Genomic DNA, 16337 nt, shown 5'->3' on the forward strand with positions numbered 1-16337 from the left:
AAGACATAAAAACAAATACTAGCTTCCAACGACTAGTTTACAAACAAATAAAAACAAACAAGAAAAGACAAACTCTAGTTTCTTGCCATAATTTTCTCAAGCAATTTTGCATGAGCCTTCCGCTGAGTGTCATTCATTTTACTAGTATACGCCATAATAATTTGTAAATCCATCTCAGATTGTTTCGACTCAAGCTCCTTTAGCCGAATTTCATTTAATTGATTCATTATGTCCATTCTTCTTTTGTCATTAGCTTTTAAAGATTCCCATTCATCAACTTCTGCAGCTGTAGCCTTCCCATTTCCCCTCCTTTTAGTTGCAGTTTTTGTTCCTTTAGGACGAACCAGTTCAAATTCTTCAGATATTGGTGTATCATTATTTCCTTCTGAAGAGTAAGCTCCAGAGCTACATAATTTAGTTCTTTTAGAACTTGCACTAGTTGGAGGACCTCTCCACTTGGGATGTCTACGAAGCTCACGCCAATGAAGCTCAAAGTTAGACTTCTTCTTGTACTTAGTTAAATGATCTTCGTGAGCTTTCTCAATTATGTTGTCCAAGTTTGAACCACTCCCGATTTTTCGCTGAGCCTCATCATAACACGCACCAAATTTCTGAGCACCTTCATTTATTCTCTGCCACCTTTTTTTCATTGCCACAGCTCCTCTTTTAATGACACCAGAATTATCTTCTTCACAATATTGATGAATTTGGTTCCAAAATTCATCTGCTTTTTGATCTGTACCGATTACTGGATCAATTGACACATTCAACCATGCACTTATTAAAAGTTTATCTTCAACCCACTTCCACTGACCGGTAATTTCTCGTAAATCGTCGGTTTCTTCGCAATCTTCATTTAAATCAATAATGTTTTCGTGACCAAAAACAGACACTTGCGATTCTGGAGAATTTCGGATATTGATTGGTATTTGTTGGGTTCCAAATTGTGAATTTGAAAAGGGAGGAAATGGAAACTAATATGAAGAATTTGGAGGATACGAAAATGGAAATTGAGAATTTTGAGATTGTGAAAATTGATATTGAGAATTCGGAATTTGAGAAGTAAAATTAAAATTTGGTGAATTTGGAAAATATGAATTTGGATTTGGATATGGATATGGAAATTGAGGGTTTGGATTTTGAGAATTTGAAGATGGGGGATTATTGGATTCATTTTTTGGTAGAGGAAAAATGTTGAAAATATTTTTAAGAAATGAAGACATGAATAATAGGGTGTGAAACTTGAATTTATAAGAATAAAATGTTACCATTTTTTATATGTACGTTAACTATCTATTATTAGTATAATGTTATTATTACTTAACGGCTAGAAAAGCAGTCTGCATGCATAGTAATAGAAAGTAAAATGGCACAATATTATTTCATTTCCCTGCCAAGTTCCATGCAAAATAATTATATAAAATTAAAAAGTGAAGGAAGTGGGACTGGCTACCAAAGAGGGACTGGCCACTTGCTAGAGGTTTCATGCAATGCAAGAATTTGCTTATTCAGCGTCCGGGGGTCACTTCACGCGGCCCAAGACACCACTTGGGACCGCGTTGTAGTTGGTCTAAAAACCCAAGGGCCCATCCGCCCTGATTACTGTCGGAATTTTTTAGAAGGTTAAAAATCCGATTCTAATTTATCAGAATTTTAAATTTTAAAAAAAAAGTTTATCAGAGTTTTAAATTAGAAAAAATAAGTTTGATTATCCGAATATGCCATTGTTACGTCCTTGAGATCATCTCTAGCCCATAACCCTACATTAGTATAGAGATGCATAAAAAATCTGAATCCGAAAAGCCTGTCACATTCGGTTCAGAAAAATTCGGTAAAAATCTGATCTCAAAAAAGTCTGGCTCGGTTTGAACCCGCCCGCGGGCCTTAACAGATGACGTATTTTTTGTATAAATCGGGTTGGCCCATAAAAATCCTGATTTAAGTTAATTTTAATAAATATTTGAATAGAACATCGAAAAAATAGTTTTATCCAAATTTATTTTATAATCGAATATAATTTCGAATAGAATTCCTAAATTTTTAATAAATTATTTAGAGAAATGATAATTACATATTTTTTACTTATACGTAAATACCTTCTGTTAATTTTGAGATCGAATTACTGAGATATAAATTTAAAATTCTAAACTATTCTAAGATATAATACAAATAATTTGTTATAAATGATAATCAAGAATGTGTACGTATAATAAAAGTCTAAATTTGTAAATATAATCCAAAAAATACGAAAATCATATATTATTGTTGTGTCAGACATGCCTCTAGATAATAAGATTAAGTCACTTGACAATCCAAATATTTAGTTGTATGATAATCATTTTGTATTTTGTAATTGTATTTCTTGAGTCTGTAAAAATGTTAAGAAGATTATACTTGGAGATTTTTTTATGAACAACCATTAAGCTAAAGTCTGGAAGAAGATCAAGCTTGAGCATGCCTTAAAGAGAAATGTAGGAGTTTGAGATTGAATAAAGTTGGTTTTGGAAAAATGTTCTAAGTCAAGAAATACGGGGTTCCGCTCGATAAGAAGGAAATGAAAACGGGAACGAAACGAAATAAAGCGTTTCTAGCTTCTGAAGACGGACACGAGGGGAAGAAGTGGCATAAGTGCATAGAGATGTCTATCGAGAAGTCAAATAACTTGTAGAGAAGTCACTCTACTTGTAAAGATGTCATTATACTTGTAGAAAAGTCATTCTACTTGTAGTAATGTCTTCTACTTGTAGAGAAGTTCAAGTCATGTAGAAATGTAAAGTTATCGACAAATCAAAACTGAATGTAGAGAAGTGGAGATGTCGACAAGTCAAAACTGCATATAAAGAAGTGGATATGTCGACAAGTCAAAACTACATGTAGAGAAGTGGAGATGTCGATAAGTCAAACTGCACGTAGAGAGACCGGGCTGTGCAAAAGATGAAAAACTATAAAGAGAAGACAAAACTCTATTTCGCAAGGAAGGCCAAGGTCAGAGAATACGAGGTAGGAGATTTGGTACTCCGGGACACTAAAGCTTCAGACCCAACAAATCAAGGAAAATTGCAGCCTAACTGGGAAGGGCCTTACAAGATCAAAGAGGTGTTGCGCCCTGGGACATACAAAATATGTTATCTCAACGATACCGAGGTCCCGAACACCTGGCACGGAGCCCGGTTAAGGAAATTATACCAATGATTAAAAGGTGCTCATTCCGGGATCATCTCTATCTTAGAACTATTATATCCTTAATTCCCAATTAAGCGATTTAAAATATGTATCTATTCGACCCGGAATGTAATCTCACCCTTATTTTTATTTAAATGAAAAACCTTACTTTGAGCATCCCATAGCTTAGAATAATTTTATTCTCTTTTTTTGATTACTACCATTGTATGCACAACCAAATGCATGACTTAGATAAATTTATGACTTAGAAAAATTTCTGAAAATGTAGAATTTTTATCCCTACCCGGGGCAAAAAAAAAGCACAACCCATGTGTACGAAAAATTTCTTAAAAAATTGAATTTTTACCCCAACCCGGGTCAAAAATAAGTCACAATCCATGTGTACTTAAAAAAAATTATAAGAATTGAAATTTTAACCGAACCCCGGGTCAAAACGAAGTCACAAACCATGTGTACTTAGACATACTTTTGAAACTTAAATTTTTTACCTCCACCCGGGGTCTAAAAGTCACAACTCATGTGCACTTATAAAAATTTCTAAAAATTTGAACTTTTACCCCAACGTAGGGTCAAAAATAAGTCACAATCCATGTGTACCTAGAAAAATTATAAGAATTGAAATTTTAACCCAACCCGAGGTCAAAACAAAGTCGCAATCCATGTGTACTTAGATAAAATTTCTATATTCAAAACTTACTCTTACCAAGGGTACATAAAACACAACATTTGTGTCACCAATATTTTATAAGCTCTAAAGTTTTAAACGAAACAAAAAATGGCAAGATAAATATGAAAGCATGACATAAAGTAACCGGGGAAACCAACCCCGGGAGAATCCAACATACATACAAATTGAAACATCCAGAAGGCTAAGTTCAGAAATTACTTAAAACATCAAGTTATAATTACATGCCACAAGGTCCAAACATCTTAATCTTCAGCTGCCGACTCGGAGAGAGGGGAATGAGGCTGCTCCGGATCTTCTCGAGGAAGTGGTGGCTACTGGGCTAGGGGAGACTCGGGAATAGGAGGAACAGCAGTCGACGGTTCGGCCCCGAACTCTAGCTTCATTCTCAATCCGGGTCTCCTCCTCAATGTACTTCTCCAAGAAGACATCAATGGTCCCGTCAGGGCAATCCGCCATTTACCGGGAGGCAACCTTCCAGCATATATGGATCTTCTCCAAGGCTTTACAGTTCAACTCCTCGAAATAAGCGGGAGTTCCCCGAAAACTGGTCAAGACTTCTTCTGCAGTTGGCCTCCCAGCCAAATCCTCCCTCAACTTCTAGTTCTCATCCCTCATCTCTTGGACAGAAGCCTCAGCCTGATCTTGGCGTGCCCTAATGTCATCCAAGAGCTTCTTGTGAGCCTCGGTTTCCTTGACATTGGCTTCTTTTAGCTCCTTCAGCTCCCTGGCCAAGTTTTTAGCCTCCGTCTTCGCAACCTCCCCGGCATCAACTTTGGCCTTCAGAGTCCGGACAATGGCCACCAAGCCAGCAATTCGGGCGTTGGCTTGTGAACAAACACTTGTTAAAAATGAAAAACACACAGGAAAAAGACAAGTACAAAAACAAAGAAAATACTTACAACAGTAATATCCTCCTGCATCGAAATAAGAAAGTTCTCGAGAGGCTCCCTCCGGTACTGCCTCCTCTCGGCAGTCGTGGCGGCGTAGTTCTCAAACAGTTCCTTCCGGTGAGTCTCCGGAGTGAAACTAGCCAACAGCGCCATGAGGGTTTTCGGAGTATTCAGAGCCATATTTGTTGCAGCCTTCTTGGAAGCCCTGCTCCCGGAATCCTCAGCGTCCTCCATAAAAATATTCTTCCTCTTCCTCGGAGCCTTATAATTCTCCTTCTCCCTCACACCTCCACCCGGGCTCATTGATTTAGATAGTCGTCCACCCCGGGCGAGAAGCCACAGTCTGTCCAGACTCGGACCCAACATCTCCAACTTCAGTTTCACCAACCTTCTTCTTTCCGGAATCCAAGCTGTTGAGATCCCCAATCCTCCTAGAACGAGCAGCTAAGTCTTTCAGTTGTGTAGACATATTGCTGGGATAAGGGATCAATTTTGGAATACCTGAAATTATAGTCGGACAAGTATTAAGCCCGGATAAAAGCATCATATTATAGCAAAACAAACAGAAATTTGATACGAAATAGGGACTTACAGCCGACTGCATGCATGTCTACATTATTGTTGAAATTGTCCCGGGTCCACTACCCTCCTAGTGTCCCACATAAGGCATAGACCATCGTGAGAGCGCCATGTCCGAGCCTCTGGACCGGAAACCTATTTATTTTCAAATTAAATTTATGGAGTGGCATAAACTCCAAATCCCCACCCCGTACAAAAATGAATTCCCGGTGCCAACCCTTTAGGGAATTCAGCATGTTCACCGGGAACACCATCTGGTAAGATGAATACCCACAATCCTCTATCCGGAAAAGAACCTCATATATCGGTCTACTTGTAGATTTCTTGATCCTAAAAAGATGGTTGAAAAGTCTGAAGGCGGGAAAATAATCTTTGGCATGACAGCAAGCCAAGAACCAACTAATCCACTTCACAGAGTTCGGGGCTAACTGAGTGAAGGGAATCCCATTTACATCCCGGTAGAGGAATTTGGTAAATTGGCGCAAGCCTAGACGCATACCCCAGATATGCTTTAGTGGTATCCCAACGTAACCCCCAGTCAGTCTGTGATAGACTCTCTCATGGTCCTCTGGCCACCTCCACTCGTACTCCTCCCCAAGATTAAACGCGTGCCGGAGCGCACTATCGACCTCGACGTCAGTATACTTCTATCCAATTTCCTTGTGCACGGGGCCACACTCATGTCTAGTCCCCGGGGCGTTAAAAGACTGCATATCCATAACTGCCTCATCATAAAGCTCTCTCCCGTCCAGTCCCTTCGGGCCTCGTATACTCCGGATAAATCTTGATAATAAAAACCCAGGGGCTTAGGATCTCTCCTATACTATACGAAGTAGTGATCTACGTCCTCCCAAGAACCATCATCGTTGGACAGAGTACCCGCAGGTCCCAGAATTAAGGTCTCGACTAATACCTGAACATGTTTCTCTGCGCGTGGAGGCATTTCTATAAACTCGCTAGAGGAAGAGGAAGAGATAGGTTCTATTTCACCTATAAATTCAGGTTTGTCCGGGTTACGCTTCTTAAGGTTTAATGTTTGTTTAAATCTCGTACCTTGCATATAGTATACATATAAATACGTACCTTGGAGTCAATGCCACACCCGAACCCAAACACAAAAACAAAAACAAGAACAAGAGGAATTCAGAAACATGTATTATGCAAATCAAAGATAAAAAACAAGATCTATACACTATACATATGATTATCCTCAAAAACATAAACCAAGAACAAACCCCAGATCCAACTTAAATTTAGACAGCCAAAAGCCCATTTTTTCTTCTAAGTAGTTTAAGGACAACAAATTTACTCCCCATCCGGGAAATCCGCATAAGTGAATGGGAGGCAAATGATAGCCCATATTAGTTCAGGCCCAATAATGAAATCTCATTATCATTGACATTAATCGAGTTAAATCTATGATTCAAACGATCCCTAAATACTTTCATAAATGACGAGTTTCAAACAAAAAAGAGGTATTAAAATTTAGTAATTTCATTTAATTTTATATAAATATTATTTAATTAAAATTACATGTAATATTAATTATTATAAGTATTAATTTAAAATAAAACATTAGATTCATATTTTAAACCAGGTTACTCTAGAATATTTTTTATATAATAATAGATTATTATATATTACATAATAAAAAGTATACAACAAAATTATGGGATTGTCATGTAAAATACAGTTAAGTTAACGTGTAACGTAATATGCACAATTTTCTATTTACGATATTAATTATTAAATAATTAATTTAACGTAATAACTTTATCAAATACATAATTTCTAAACGAAGTACCGAACTTTATATTTTAGTATACTATTGATTTTAGGTTGTAAGTTTACAACATCTTAAGGGTAACGAGCCTAACGTTTGCGGGTTCCTGCGATAAAAGAATAAAAAAAATTGTAAATTATATTTTTGAAAAATAAAAATTAAAAAACAGATTTTGTAAAGAAAAGCGTAATTTTGAGCACTACAAATTGAGGGTCTTGCATAGCCAAACACCCCAATTGAAGGAGAATTGGAACAACCCTAACTAAAGCAGCCCCTCCCTTTCTCACAATCTCAAATGGCACCAAAGAAAAAACTCCCCAATTCCCCTTCTTCGACTAACTCTTCTGACTCCGAAACTGAACACTCTTCCAGCAGTGGTGACTCTGATTTATCCAAACCCCGGCAACTCACCCAATCAAAACCCCAACAACTCATACCCAACCATGAATCTCAAGATTCATCTGACTCTGACGCTGACTCTGAATCAGATTCTGAATCTGACAAAACCCAGAAGCCCCTTTCACCTCACCCCAAGAAACCCGTATCGAAAGCCAATGGCAAGCGTCCAGCTGAGATAGACCCAATTGATAAGGCCATCAAGAGTAAGAAGATTAAGGGTGTTGAGAAAGTCGATAAGGGTTCGAAGAGTGTTGAGAAAGTCGATAAGGGTTTGAAAAGTGTTGAGAAAGTCGATAAGGGTAAGGGTTCAAAGAGTGTTGAGAAAGTCGATAAGGGTTCGAAGAAGAGTAAAGTGAGTAATGGGGAAGTAGAGGGTGGGGAGATTGAGGATAAGAAGGGGAATATATTTGCGAGGTTGTTTACGGAGAAAGATGAGATTGTGTTGTTGGAAGGGATGATTAATTACAAGGAAAAAAATAAAGGGGCTGATCCGAGTTTGAATATAGTGAAATTTCATGAATCCGTTCAGGATTTGCTGTCTTGTAGTGTTACCAAGAGTCAGATTGCGGATAAGATTAGGAGGTTGAAGAAGAAGTACGTCAATTATTTGAAGAAAGGAAAGAATGGTGAGGATCCTGTTATTTCGAGGCCTCATGAGTATAAGTCTTTTGAGCTTTCCAAGAAGATTTGGCCAAGTGAGGGTTTGGGGAGTGAAGTTACTGGTGATAGTAAGGTGAAGAGAAGTAGCAGGAAAAAGGATGATAATGTTGGTGGTAAAACGCCGTTGAGTTCGGTTGGCAGGGAGAGTGACTTTGAAGAGGAAGTTTTGGGTACAAGTGAGGTAGAGAAGGATAACTGTTGGTTAATGTATCCGTTATTGTGTGCTTCGCTTGAAGCAGAGGCAGTTAAGAATTTTACTGGGCCAATGAGTCCAAAGGAATACGTGAAGAAGGTAGTTAGCAGGCTCACTAAAGAGAAGGCAATAGAATTAGAGCAGGGATGGAAGGATTTCACTGTGATGGAGCATCAAGCTTATGCCAAGAAGGTAATGCTGAGATCTAACCAAGCTGAAGCTGTGATGAATGTGATTCAACATTAAAGTCGTGGAATGAGGTAATTGCAAGATTTAAGGTTTCTGATCTAGTGTAATCGGGATTATGGACATCTTTTTAGTGTGGTAGCGACCTCCTAATTTGAGTTTTTTAATGTTTTTTTTGAACTTTTGCTATAAGTTTTCATTGTCTTGTAATATTTATGGTAAGATTTAGTATTGTTGGTGTTGTACTTGTTTGTTTCATGCTTTAATGGTTTATGTGCTGTTATGTTTTGTGATTGTGGTTTTATTACTCTCTCTAGTTAACCACGTTGATAGATTCTTTTAGTTTCTTTAGAAGGTAGTTCTTGGATAAAATTAATAGAAGATTCAATCTAGATAACAAGTTTCCGGAATTTGAGAAGGTCTTCCAACACCGGTGCTGCTTTTCTTATCTATCTGGGTGGGGACTTGTACGTGACTTGTAGAAATGGAAGTATGATTTCTTCTCTCTAGATATACCACACTATTGCAACTATGTTTGTATGAATGGGACAGTATTGGCTGCGCGACAGAACCAAAAATGCAGGAATGTCCACCGAGAAAGAAGACTTGACCCCGCCAAATTGTCAAAGAGCATATGAGTTGTGCTGGTACCTCTACATGAAAATTCATAGTTTGTGGAAGATATTGTGGAGTATATAGATAGGACGGTCGGACCCTCTAATTCATTATTGGAACTGAGCTAAGTTAAAGGATAGGGATTTAGTGAATTATAAAATGTTGCGGATGCCAAAGAAGAAACTTGGGAAATTTAGCAGTAATTATTGGTTTTAAATGCATAGGGGAAATGCAATTTGACCAGCGTTCCGACCAAGGTGCATACACTTCAATGAATTGTGCGCCTTGACCCATGAGATACCAGGGGGCACCATTTTTAATCCAGGCCCAATCTCAGTTGTATTGTATGTAGTCAAAGCTTTAGCCGACGAATAGATCAAGTTGATAGTACCTGAAAACACCCTAAATCACATCAAGTTTGTCCTCACATTGTGTCTGAATTCTGGTGGTCTTGCCTTCTATGTATCACCAAGTCAGCTGAGTTCTTCCAATTTCTTTTTGAGTCCGGATATGTTTATCCATCAGTTGTGTTCTGCTTCATCCCTTCATCTCTTATTCTTATACTTTTCATTCTGTATGTTCATTTTGTATATAGATACACTTTATATACATATACTCACGCACACACACGGAGCCATATGTTTGCGATTCGTTTGTATCCCTTTTTACAAATATACAGTATGATGTTATAATATACATTATATACTATAGTTATGTACTTGTGTTCAATAATATTCTATATGTAGGTACCAGGTAATATAGTTGTATAACTGATATTTCCTTAATAATAGAGGACAGTTTCTCGATTCTTTTCATGTAGTATTACTTTTTTCTTTCAATAAATCAAATTAGTTTGACAATATTAATCAACTACTTTGACCTGCACCTCCAGTTGAAGGTATAAGTATTTCATAAATTTTCAAGTGTTGTTAAAATTATACAAGTTGTACTTCATTCAACTGATATATCTTTTGTATGTGTGTGTACATGTTTATATCTTTATTTTTTGAATTTTTTCGCCTAACCTGAATTTTCGTCTCTTTGATGAGTTGTGTGCCTTGCATTGTCACCTATACTAACATTGAGTAGCCAAAGAATGCTTAGACATATGGTAAAAATGAACCACAGGATGATGCTTTATTATTTCTAGGTAATGTTCAAGAATGTAGTAAGGTATTATATGATGTACAAAAAGTTGTAGAAAGATTAATAAATTGTTGGAGTGATGCAGTGGTGCTGTTTGGCAAGGGTGTGGTGTGCAATAGGTACGGCACTGCTGAAAGCGTGCACCATATACACACTACCTGTACCGGTGGCATTTTCTTGAATTGGTAATTCATGATTCCAGCAGCTGGAAGACGGATGGTCAAATTGTCCAAAATTTCCTAATTTTGTGATGTTGTCTCAATAGTATAAATATCTAAGCGAAACAAAATGAAAACCATACTGTACTTCCCCGATTCTAACATAAGAAATATTCAAAACTTGTAAATAGCTTGGATGTGGTTGAGGAAAAGTAGCCCTTCCCTCTGTAGGAAGTTTACACAACTCAGTTTCAACTCTCCTCCATCAAAATCAGTGGACTAAATAAAGAGACCCAAACACGGGAAGGACAGAAGATAAATCAGGGATAATTTGGACACTCCTTGCATGGAATTTAAGAACTTATCTCCGATGACTTTATTGTACCAGGACTGTCCGTCCAAAGACTGGTGTCCTTTACTTCACCTTTAGGAAGTGAACTAGTGTTTTTTTTCAAGGGATTCAGTGGAAGATGTCGCAGGTTGTTTTAAGAAATTATAGACCCTCTTAAATCCATCACAAGGCAGCCGTGGTTATCACACTTATCACCCACAAAACACACAAAAACTTGCATAATTTTCTTGTTAATCAACTTGAACACTGTGGCTGTTTGGGGTACCATAAATTTGACTTATTCCTACTCCAAACGTCATTTCATTTATCGTGTACTGTTTGGCTATTTCTTTTTACAGAACTTTCTTGTCGCTTTTATACACAAATGGGAAAGTTGAGAAGCTCTAACATTCTGTTCAACTTAACCCCATTCTTGCTTGTCAGTAGTATTTTTCATTGTTTATTTTTTATCTTTTGAAATTTTACTTTAACATTCATGTATTAATTTGTGAATAAATTTAAATTTTATCAAAAAGGTCTTTAACTCATCTATATTATCTATATTAAAATTTTAAAACTGAAAAATAAAGTTTTTGACTTTCGGTCTTTCATTCTAATTAATACATGGTAAAATCTTTTCTAATTAAATACCTTTTAACAAAAATATATTATCTTTAATCGTAAATCAGTATCTCAATGGTCTGTTATCTTTTTTGGGCACAAGTAAGATAAAATATTTTTTTAGAAAAATACGATTTTTTTGCAAAAATATGTATTTATATTGTTTTAAGAATCATATAATTTTATTTTAACACAAGATTATTTAACGACCAAACTAAATCAACCTAATTATTATTTAGTTTAATTTTTAGCCCAGATTAATAATATATTTTATTATCGTCAAGATAAATAGTTGATAAGCCACATCAGAAGAGCTGATGTGAGTTTCCCCACATTAGTTGTGGGAGGGGCAGATTGCTAGAATATAAGAAACAAGATAACCCCACTAGTATGAGCCCTTTTGGGAGTGACCCAAAAATAAATCTGTGCGGTCTCAGCCCAAAACGAACAATATCATACTTATGTGGAGTTATGTCTGCTTAGCAAAACCCAACAAGTGGTATCAAAACTTCAGGTTATAAACCCTCCATAACAATCTTAGATGAGTTCCAGAAGTGACGTAGGAAGAGACAGATGGGCTTGCCCGCACGGGTTTGTTTTTGGGCACATCCTAAAAGGTTTCATACTTATGGAGTTAACTGGCTGCTTATATACTAGCAAACTGCCCATCCTACAAAAGATGTGAGACAACTCCAATAGATAAGAATAATTATAATTAAAAAAGTAATTGTTAAATTACATTCATTTCAATTATATTCAGATCATAATCAATTGGGTTCATATAAAAGTATAAATAGACATATTTTTTTGTAGAAAATTATATAAAATTTGCATACATTTAAATAAACTAGAAATATTGCATGATCATTAACTATAAATTAAAGAAACATAGTTCAAAAATGTAGAAATAATAAAAGGTTACAAACTTCCTTAAAATGACTTATTCAAAGATGTCGTGATGTCCAGAGTTTCAACACTATGTTGAGAAAAACAAAAATGTGCATTCCGGAATCAGTCTCACACATTACATGATAACTTTAAATGTACGAATTTAGTTTGCATTTCTTGAGGGAGGCTTAAAAATAGATCAACATTAGCTGGCTTATCAACTATTTTTAATGCTACAAACAACTTTTGTTTGTTGTCCAAATTGCTAATCTTGCTAATTATTCCATACACCTCTCGTCGTGACTTGCCCAAGTCATGCTCATATCCAATTATTTGACTCTTGACTCCAAATTGTTCTATAGTTGTTTTTAATAGGCTCTCAGCATTCTCTTTCATTTTTTCCATTGATGTCAATAAAGCATTTTGTAACTTTGCTTTTTTCCTATTTCCTTTATTTGCATGTGAATCACCGGTAGAGCATGAAAGTTCATCAGTTTCACATTGCTCTTTATCCATATTTTCAATAATATCCACAAGGGCCTCTGCAGGTTCACTAGTAGCTCTGTCCTTACCAAAGATTTTCTGCCAATCATCATACCACTCTACAGGCTTGTTACGAAGTTTAACCAATTTTGAATCTCGCTACAAGAAAATAACATTTAAGTGTCACAATCACATATGTTCGGTTCAATTTAAAAAATGGAAAGACAATAGAAAATATCTCAACTTTAAATCTCAGACGTAATATCCCGTAATTTTTAGAATAATAATATGTTAGATATATTTGTGATGTCATGTCTAATGATGATTTGTGTTTATTTTTCAGATCTTACTTAACAGGAGAAATCAGTACTTAACTGGAAATCAGTACTTATACTGAAGTTAGGATTAAGTTAAGTTATCAGAACTTAAGTTATCAGAAGATATTTATCAAGAGATAATATCAGGACTTAAGGAGACTTTCAGATAAGAAAGGCGGCTGATTGAAAAAAAAGAAGATCAAGACAAATGCAAGAAGAGATATGCATGAAGAAGGAATTCTATGAAGAATAGAATACTTGGAAGAAAAGATAACTGATTGATATATTTTAGGAAGCAGAATTATATTCAATATCAATTAGAAGATTATCTTGTAACTGTGTAGTATATAAACACAGACATAGGGTTTACACTATATGTGTTATCTTAATCGAGATTATTATTTTTTGTAACCCTAGTAGCTCTCGTGATAATTTGTTTATCATTGAGAGATGACAGTTCTTTGTAACAGAGTTTATTGTGTTGAATAAAATCTGTTTTCTGTTACTTGAGTTCTTATATTCGATTTGATTGTAGTAAACACTGTATTCAACCTCCTTCTACAGTGTGTGTGACCTAACAAGTGCTATCAGAGCTATCTGTTAACATACACACAGTAAATATCCAAAAAAAATCATGTCTGAAGAAGTACAAACTCCAACCAAGCCCACCAAAACTGAAGAACCTTTAAAGACTCAAATCCATAATCGATATGAGACTATTAGGGTTCCCATACTGAAACCATCTGAATATCTCATATAGAAGGCGAGGATGTCTATGTTTCTGGAAGCTACATATCCAGAATACCTTAACAGAATCAATGAAGGACCACATAATCCAACCAAGCTCTTTGTTGTAGTTGCAGATCAGCCAGCACAGACAATACCAAAGGAGAAAAATGAATATATAGCTGAAGATATCTCATCTATTGCTAAGGATGCAAAGGTACGACATTTGCTGCATAGTGCCATTGATAATGTCATGTCAAACAGGGTAATCAACTACAAGACTGCAAAGGAGATATGGGATGCCTTGGAAACAAGATGTCAGGGAACTGATTCAATTAAGAAAAACAGGAGGACTATACTCACTCAATAGTATGAACACTTTGACTCAAAACCTGATGAGTCATTAACTGGATTATATGACAGATTTGTCAAACTCTTGAATGATCTGTCACTGATGGAAAAGGAATACGAACTTGAAGATTCAAATCTTAAATTCCTGTTAGCTCTTCCTGAAAGTTAGGATTTGAAGGCCACCACTATAAGAGACAACTATGTTCTTGATGAAACAACTCTTGATGAAATTTATGGGATGCTTAAGACTCATGAACTTGAGATGGAACAAAGAAGCAAGAGGAAAGGAAGGAAGTCAAGGACAGTTGCTCTTAAGGCTGAGGAGGATGTCCCCAAAGTAGCTGCCTCAAGAAAAGGCAAAGGAAAAGCTCTCATCACAAAGTCTGATACTGAGTCATCAAGTTCTGATAGAGATGATGACTCAGAAACTAAAAGCTTACTTGAGATGGATCCTGATGAAGAGATGATGAAGCTGTGTGCAAGTTCTGATAAGAAGGGTTTCAGAAAATCTGAAGGCAAAGGAGGAAAGTCTGACAGAGGAGATTACTCAAATGTCAAATGCTACAACTGTGGTGCGAAAGGCCATATATCTCCTGATTGCAAGAAAGTGAAGAGTGACAAAGGCAAGGCACTTGTCACAAAGAAGAAAAGCTGGACAGACATTTCAGATTCTGAAAGTGAGGTGAACTATGCCTTAATGGCAAATGCTGATAGCAGTTCTGATGCTGCTGAGTTAAAGGTACCTCAAACTACTTATGCCTTTCATACTGATGATATTACTGAGTTGAGAAGATATCTTAAAACCATGTTCATTAGTTATATAGATCAAACTTTAACATATGAAAAATTAACTTCTGAAAATCTTGCTTATAAAAAGAGGAATGATTATTTAGAAAAAGAGTTAGTCATGTTCCATCATACTCAGAAAGATAGAGATGATGCCTTTTATGTTAGGGATGAAGTACTTAAAATGAATGAATCTCTAAAAACTGAGTAAGAAAAGGAAAGAGAGATTATCAGGACTTGGACTAACTCTGGCAAAACAACTCAGAATTTGTTAAGTACTGGAAACTGGAAAGAGGGTTTAGGTTATGGAGATGATAAGAATGATAAAGGAACTGTGGAAATTGAGCCTATAGTTATTAAACAAAAGCCAAATGTAAATCATGTTAAGTTTGTAGCTGTAAAGTCTGATATTGATAAATCAGAAGTTAAAGAGAAATTAACTTCTGAAAAACCAAAATAGGATAAGCCCACTGAAGTTAACATAGGCTTAATGACAAAGAAGCAGCTTAAGCATAAGCTGAAAGATGTTAAGAATGTAAACAAGGTAAAGCCACCTAGGAAAAACAGGAATGGAAAGGAAGGTGTGAATAAAAGCAATGATTATAAGCCTGTTCCTAATGCTCCTTGAAAAAAATGTTATAACTGTGGAAATTCTAACCATCTGGCTTCTTTTTACATGAAGAATAAGAACATAAACTCCTTACCTTCGAAGTCAGGAGTTAAGAGTCAGTCTGTTAGATATAAGCCACAAAATCCTTGTTTTCATTGTGGTAGTTTATGGAATTCCATTTATACTTGGAAGGAATATCATAGTTTGTACTATGATTATTATCAAATAAAACCTTCTTTAAAGAAAGTTAACATTTTTCCTTCTAGTGTAAGTTATGATACAAAGTCTAATATTGTAAATTCTGATAAAAAAACTGTTAACATAAACTCTGATGCTAAATCCGATGCAAATGTTAACAAACTTAATAAGGCCAAAGGATCCAAGCAAGTTTGGGTCCTTAAAACTAATCATTAGTGGTCTTTGTGATTGCAGGGCAACTGGAAAAACATCCTAGTTCTTGACAGTGGATGTTCTGGACATATGACTGGAAATAAAGCCCTGCTATCAGACTTTATGGAGAAAGCTGACCCAGGTGTTTCTTATGGAGATGACAACATTGGAAAAACTGTGGGATATGGCAATATCAATTTTGGGAATGTCATCATTGAAAAAGTAGCTCTTATCTCAGGACTTAAACATAATTTGCTGAGTGTTAGTCAAATCTGTGACAGAGGTTATCATGTAGATTTCTTTGAAGAACACTGTGAAGTTGTAAGCAAATCTACAGGAAACGTTGTTCTGAAA

The 16337-nt window shown here is 36.0% G+C and overlaps 2 protein-coding genes across 2 annotated transcripts; one reads left to right on the forward strand and one right to left on the reverse strand.

Annotated features, from left to right (window-relative positions):
* Positions 1-74: 74 nt before the first annotated feature.
* Positions 75-4327, reverse strand: LOC141660312 (glutathione S-transferase T3-like). Its single transcript, XM_074467289.1, has 2 exons — positions 4219-4327; positions 75-850 (listed from the first exon to the last, which is right to left on the reverse strand). The coding sequence occupies exons 1-2, from the start codon at positions 4325-4327 to the stop codon at positions 75-77; spliced, it is 885 nt and encodes a 294-aa protein (XP_074323390.1).
* A 3013-nt stretch (positions 4328-7340) lies between these two features.
* On the forward strand, positions 7341-8806 carry LOC141724374 (uncharacterized). The gene has a single exon (XM_074526496.1). The coding sequence runs from the start codon at positions 7419-7421 to the stop codon at positions 8619-8621; it is 1203 nt and encodes a 400-aa protein (XP_074382597.1). The 5' UTR covers positions 7341-7418; the 3' UTR covers positions 8622-8806.
* The last annotated feature ends 7531 nt before the right edge of the window (positions 8807-16337 follow it).

Source organism: Apium graveolens, chromosome 5 (genome assembly GCF_009905375.1).
Source record: "Apium graveolens cultivar Ventura chromosome 5, ASM990537v1, whole genome shotgun sequence".
In the NCBI taxonomy this organism is placed as follows: Eukaryota; Viridiplantae; Streptophyta; class Magnoliopsida; order Apiales; family Apiaceae; genus Apium; species Apium graveolens.

Excerpts from the sequence above, each read along its gene's own strand:
- LOC141724374 (XM_074526496.1), top strand. The coding sequence starts at position 7,419 with ATGGCACCAAAGAAAAAACTCCCCAATTCCCCTTCTTCGACTAACTCT.
- LOC141660312 (XM_074467289.1), bottom strand. The coding sequence starts at position 4,327 with ATGGCGGATTGCCCTGACGGGACCATTGATGTCTTCTTGGAGAAGTAC. Across the intron at positions 851-4,218 it reads GGGCCGAACCGTCGACTGCT|ATTGCGAAGAAACCGACGAT; the intron begins GTTCCTCCTATT and ends ATTTAAATGAAG.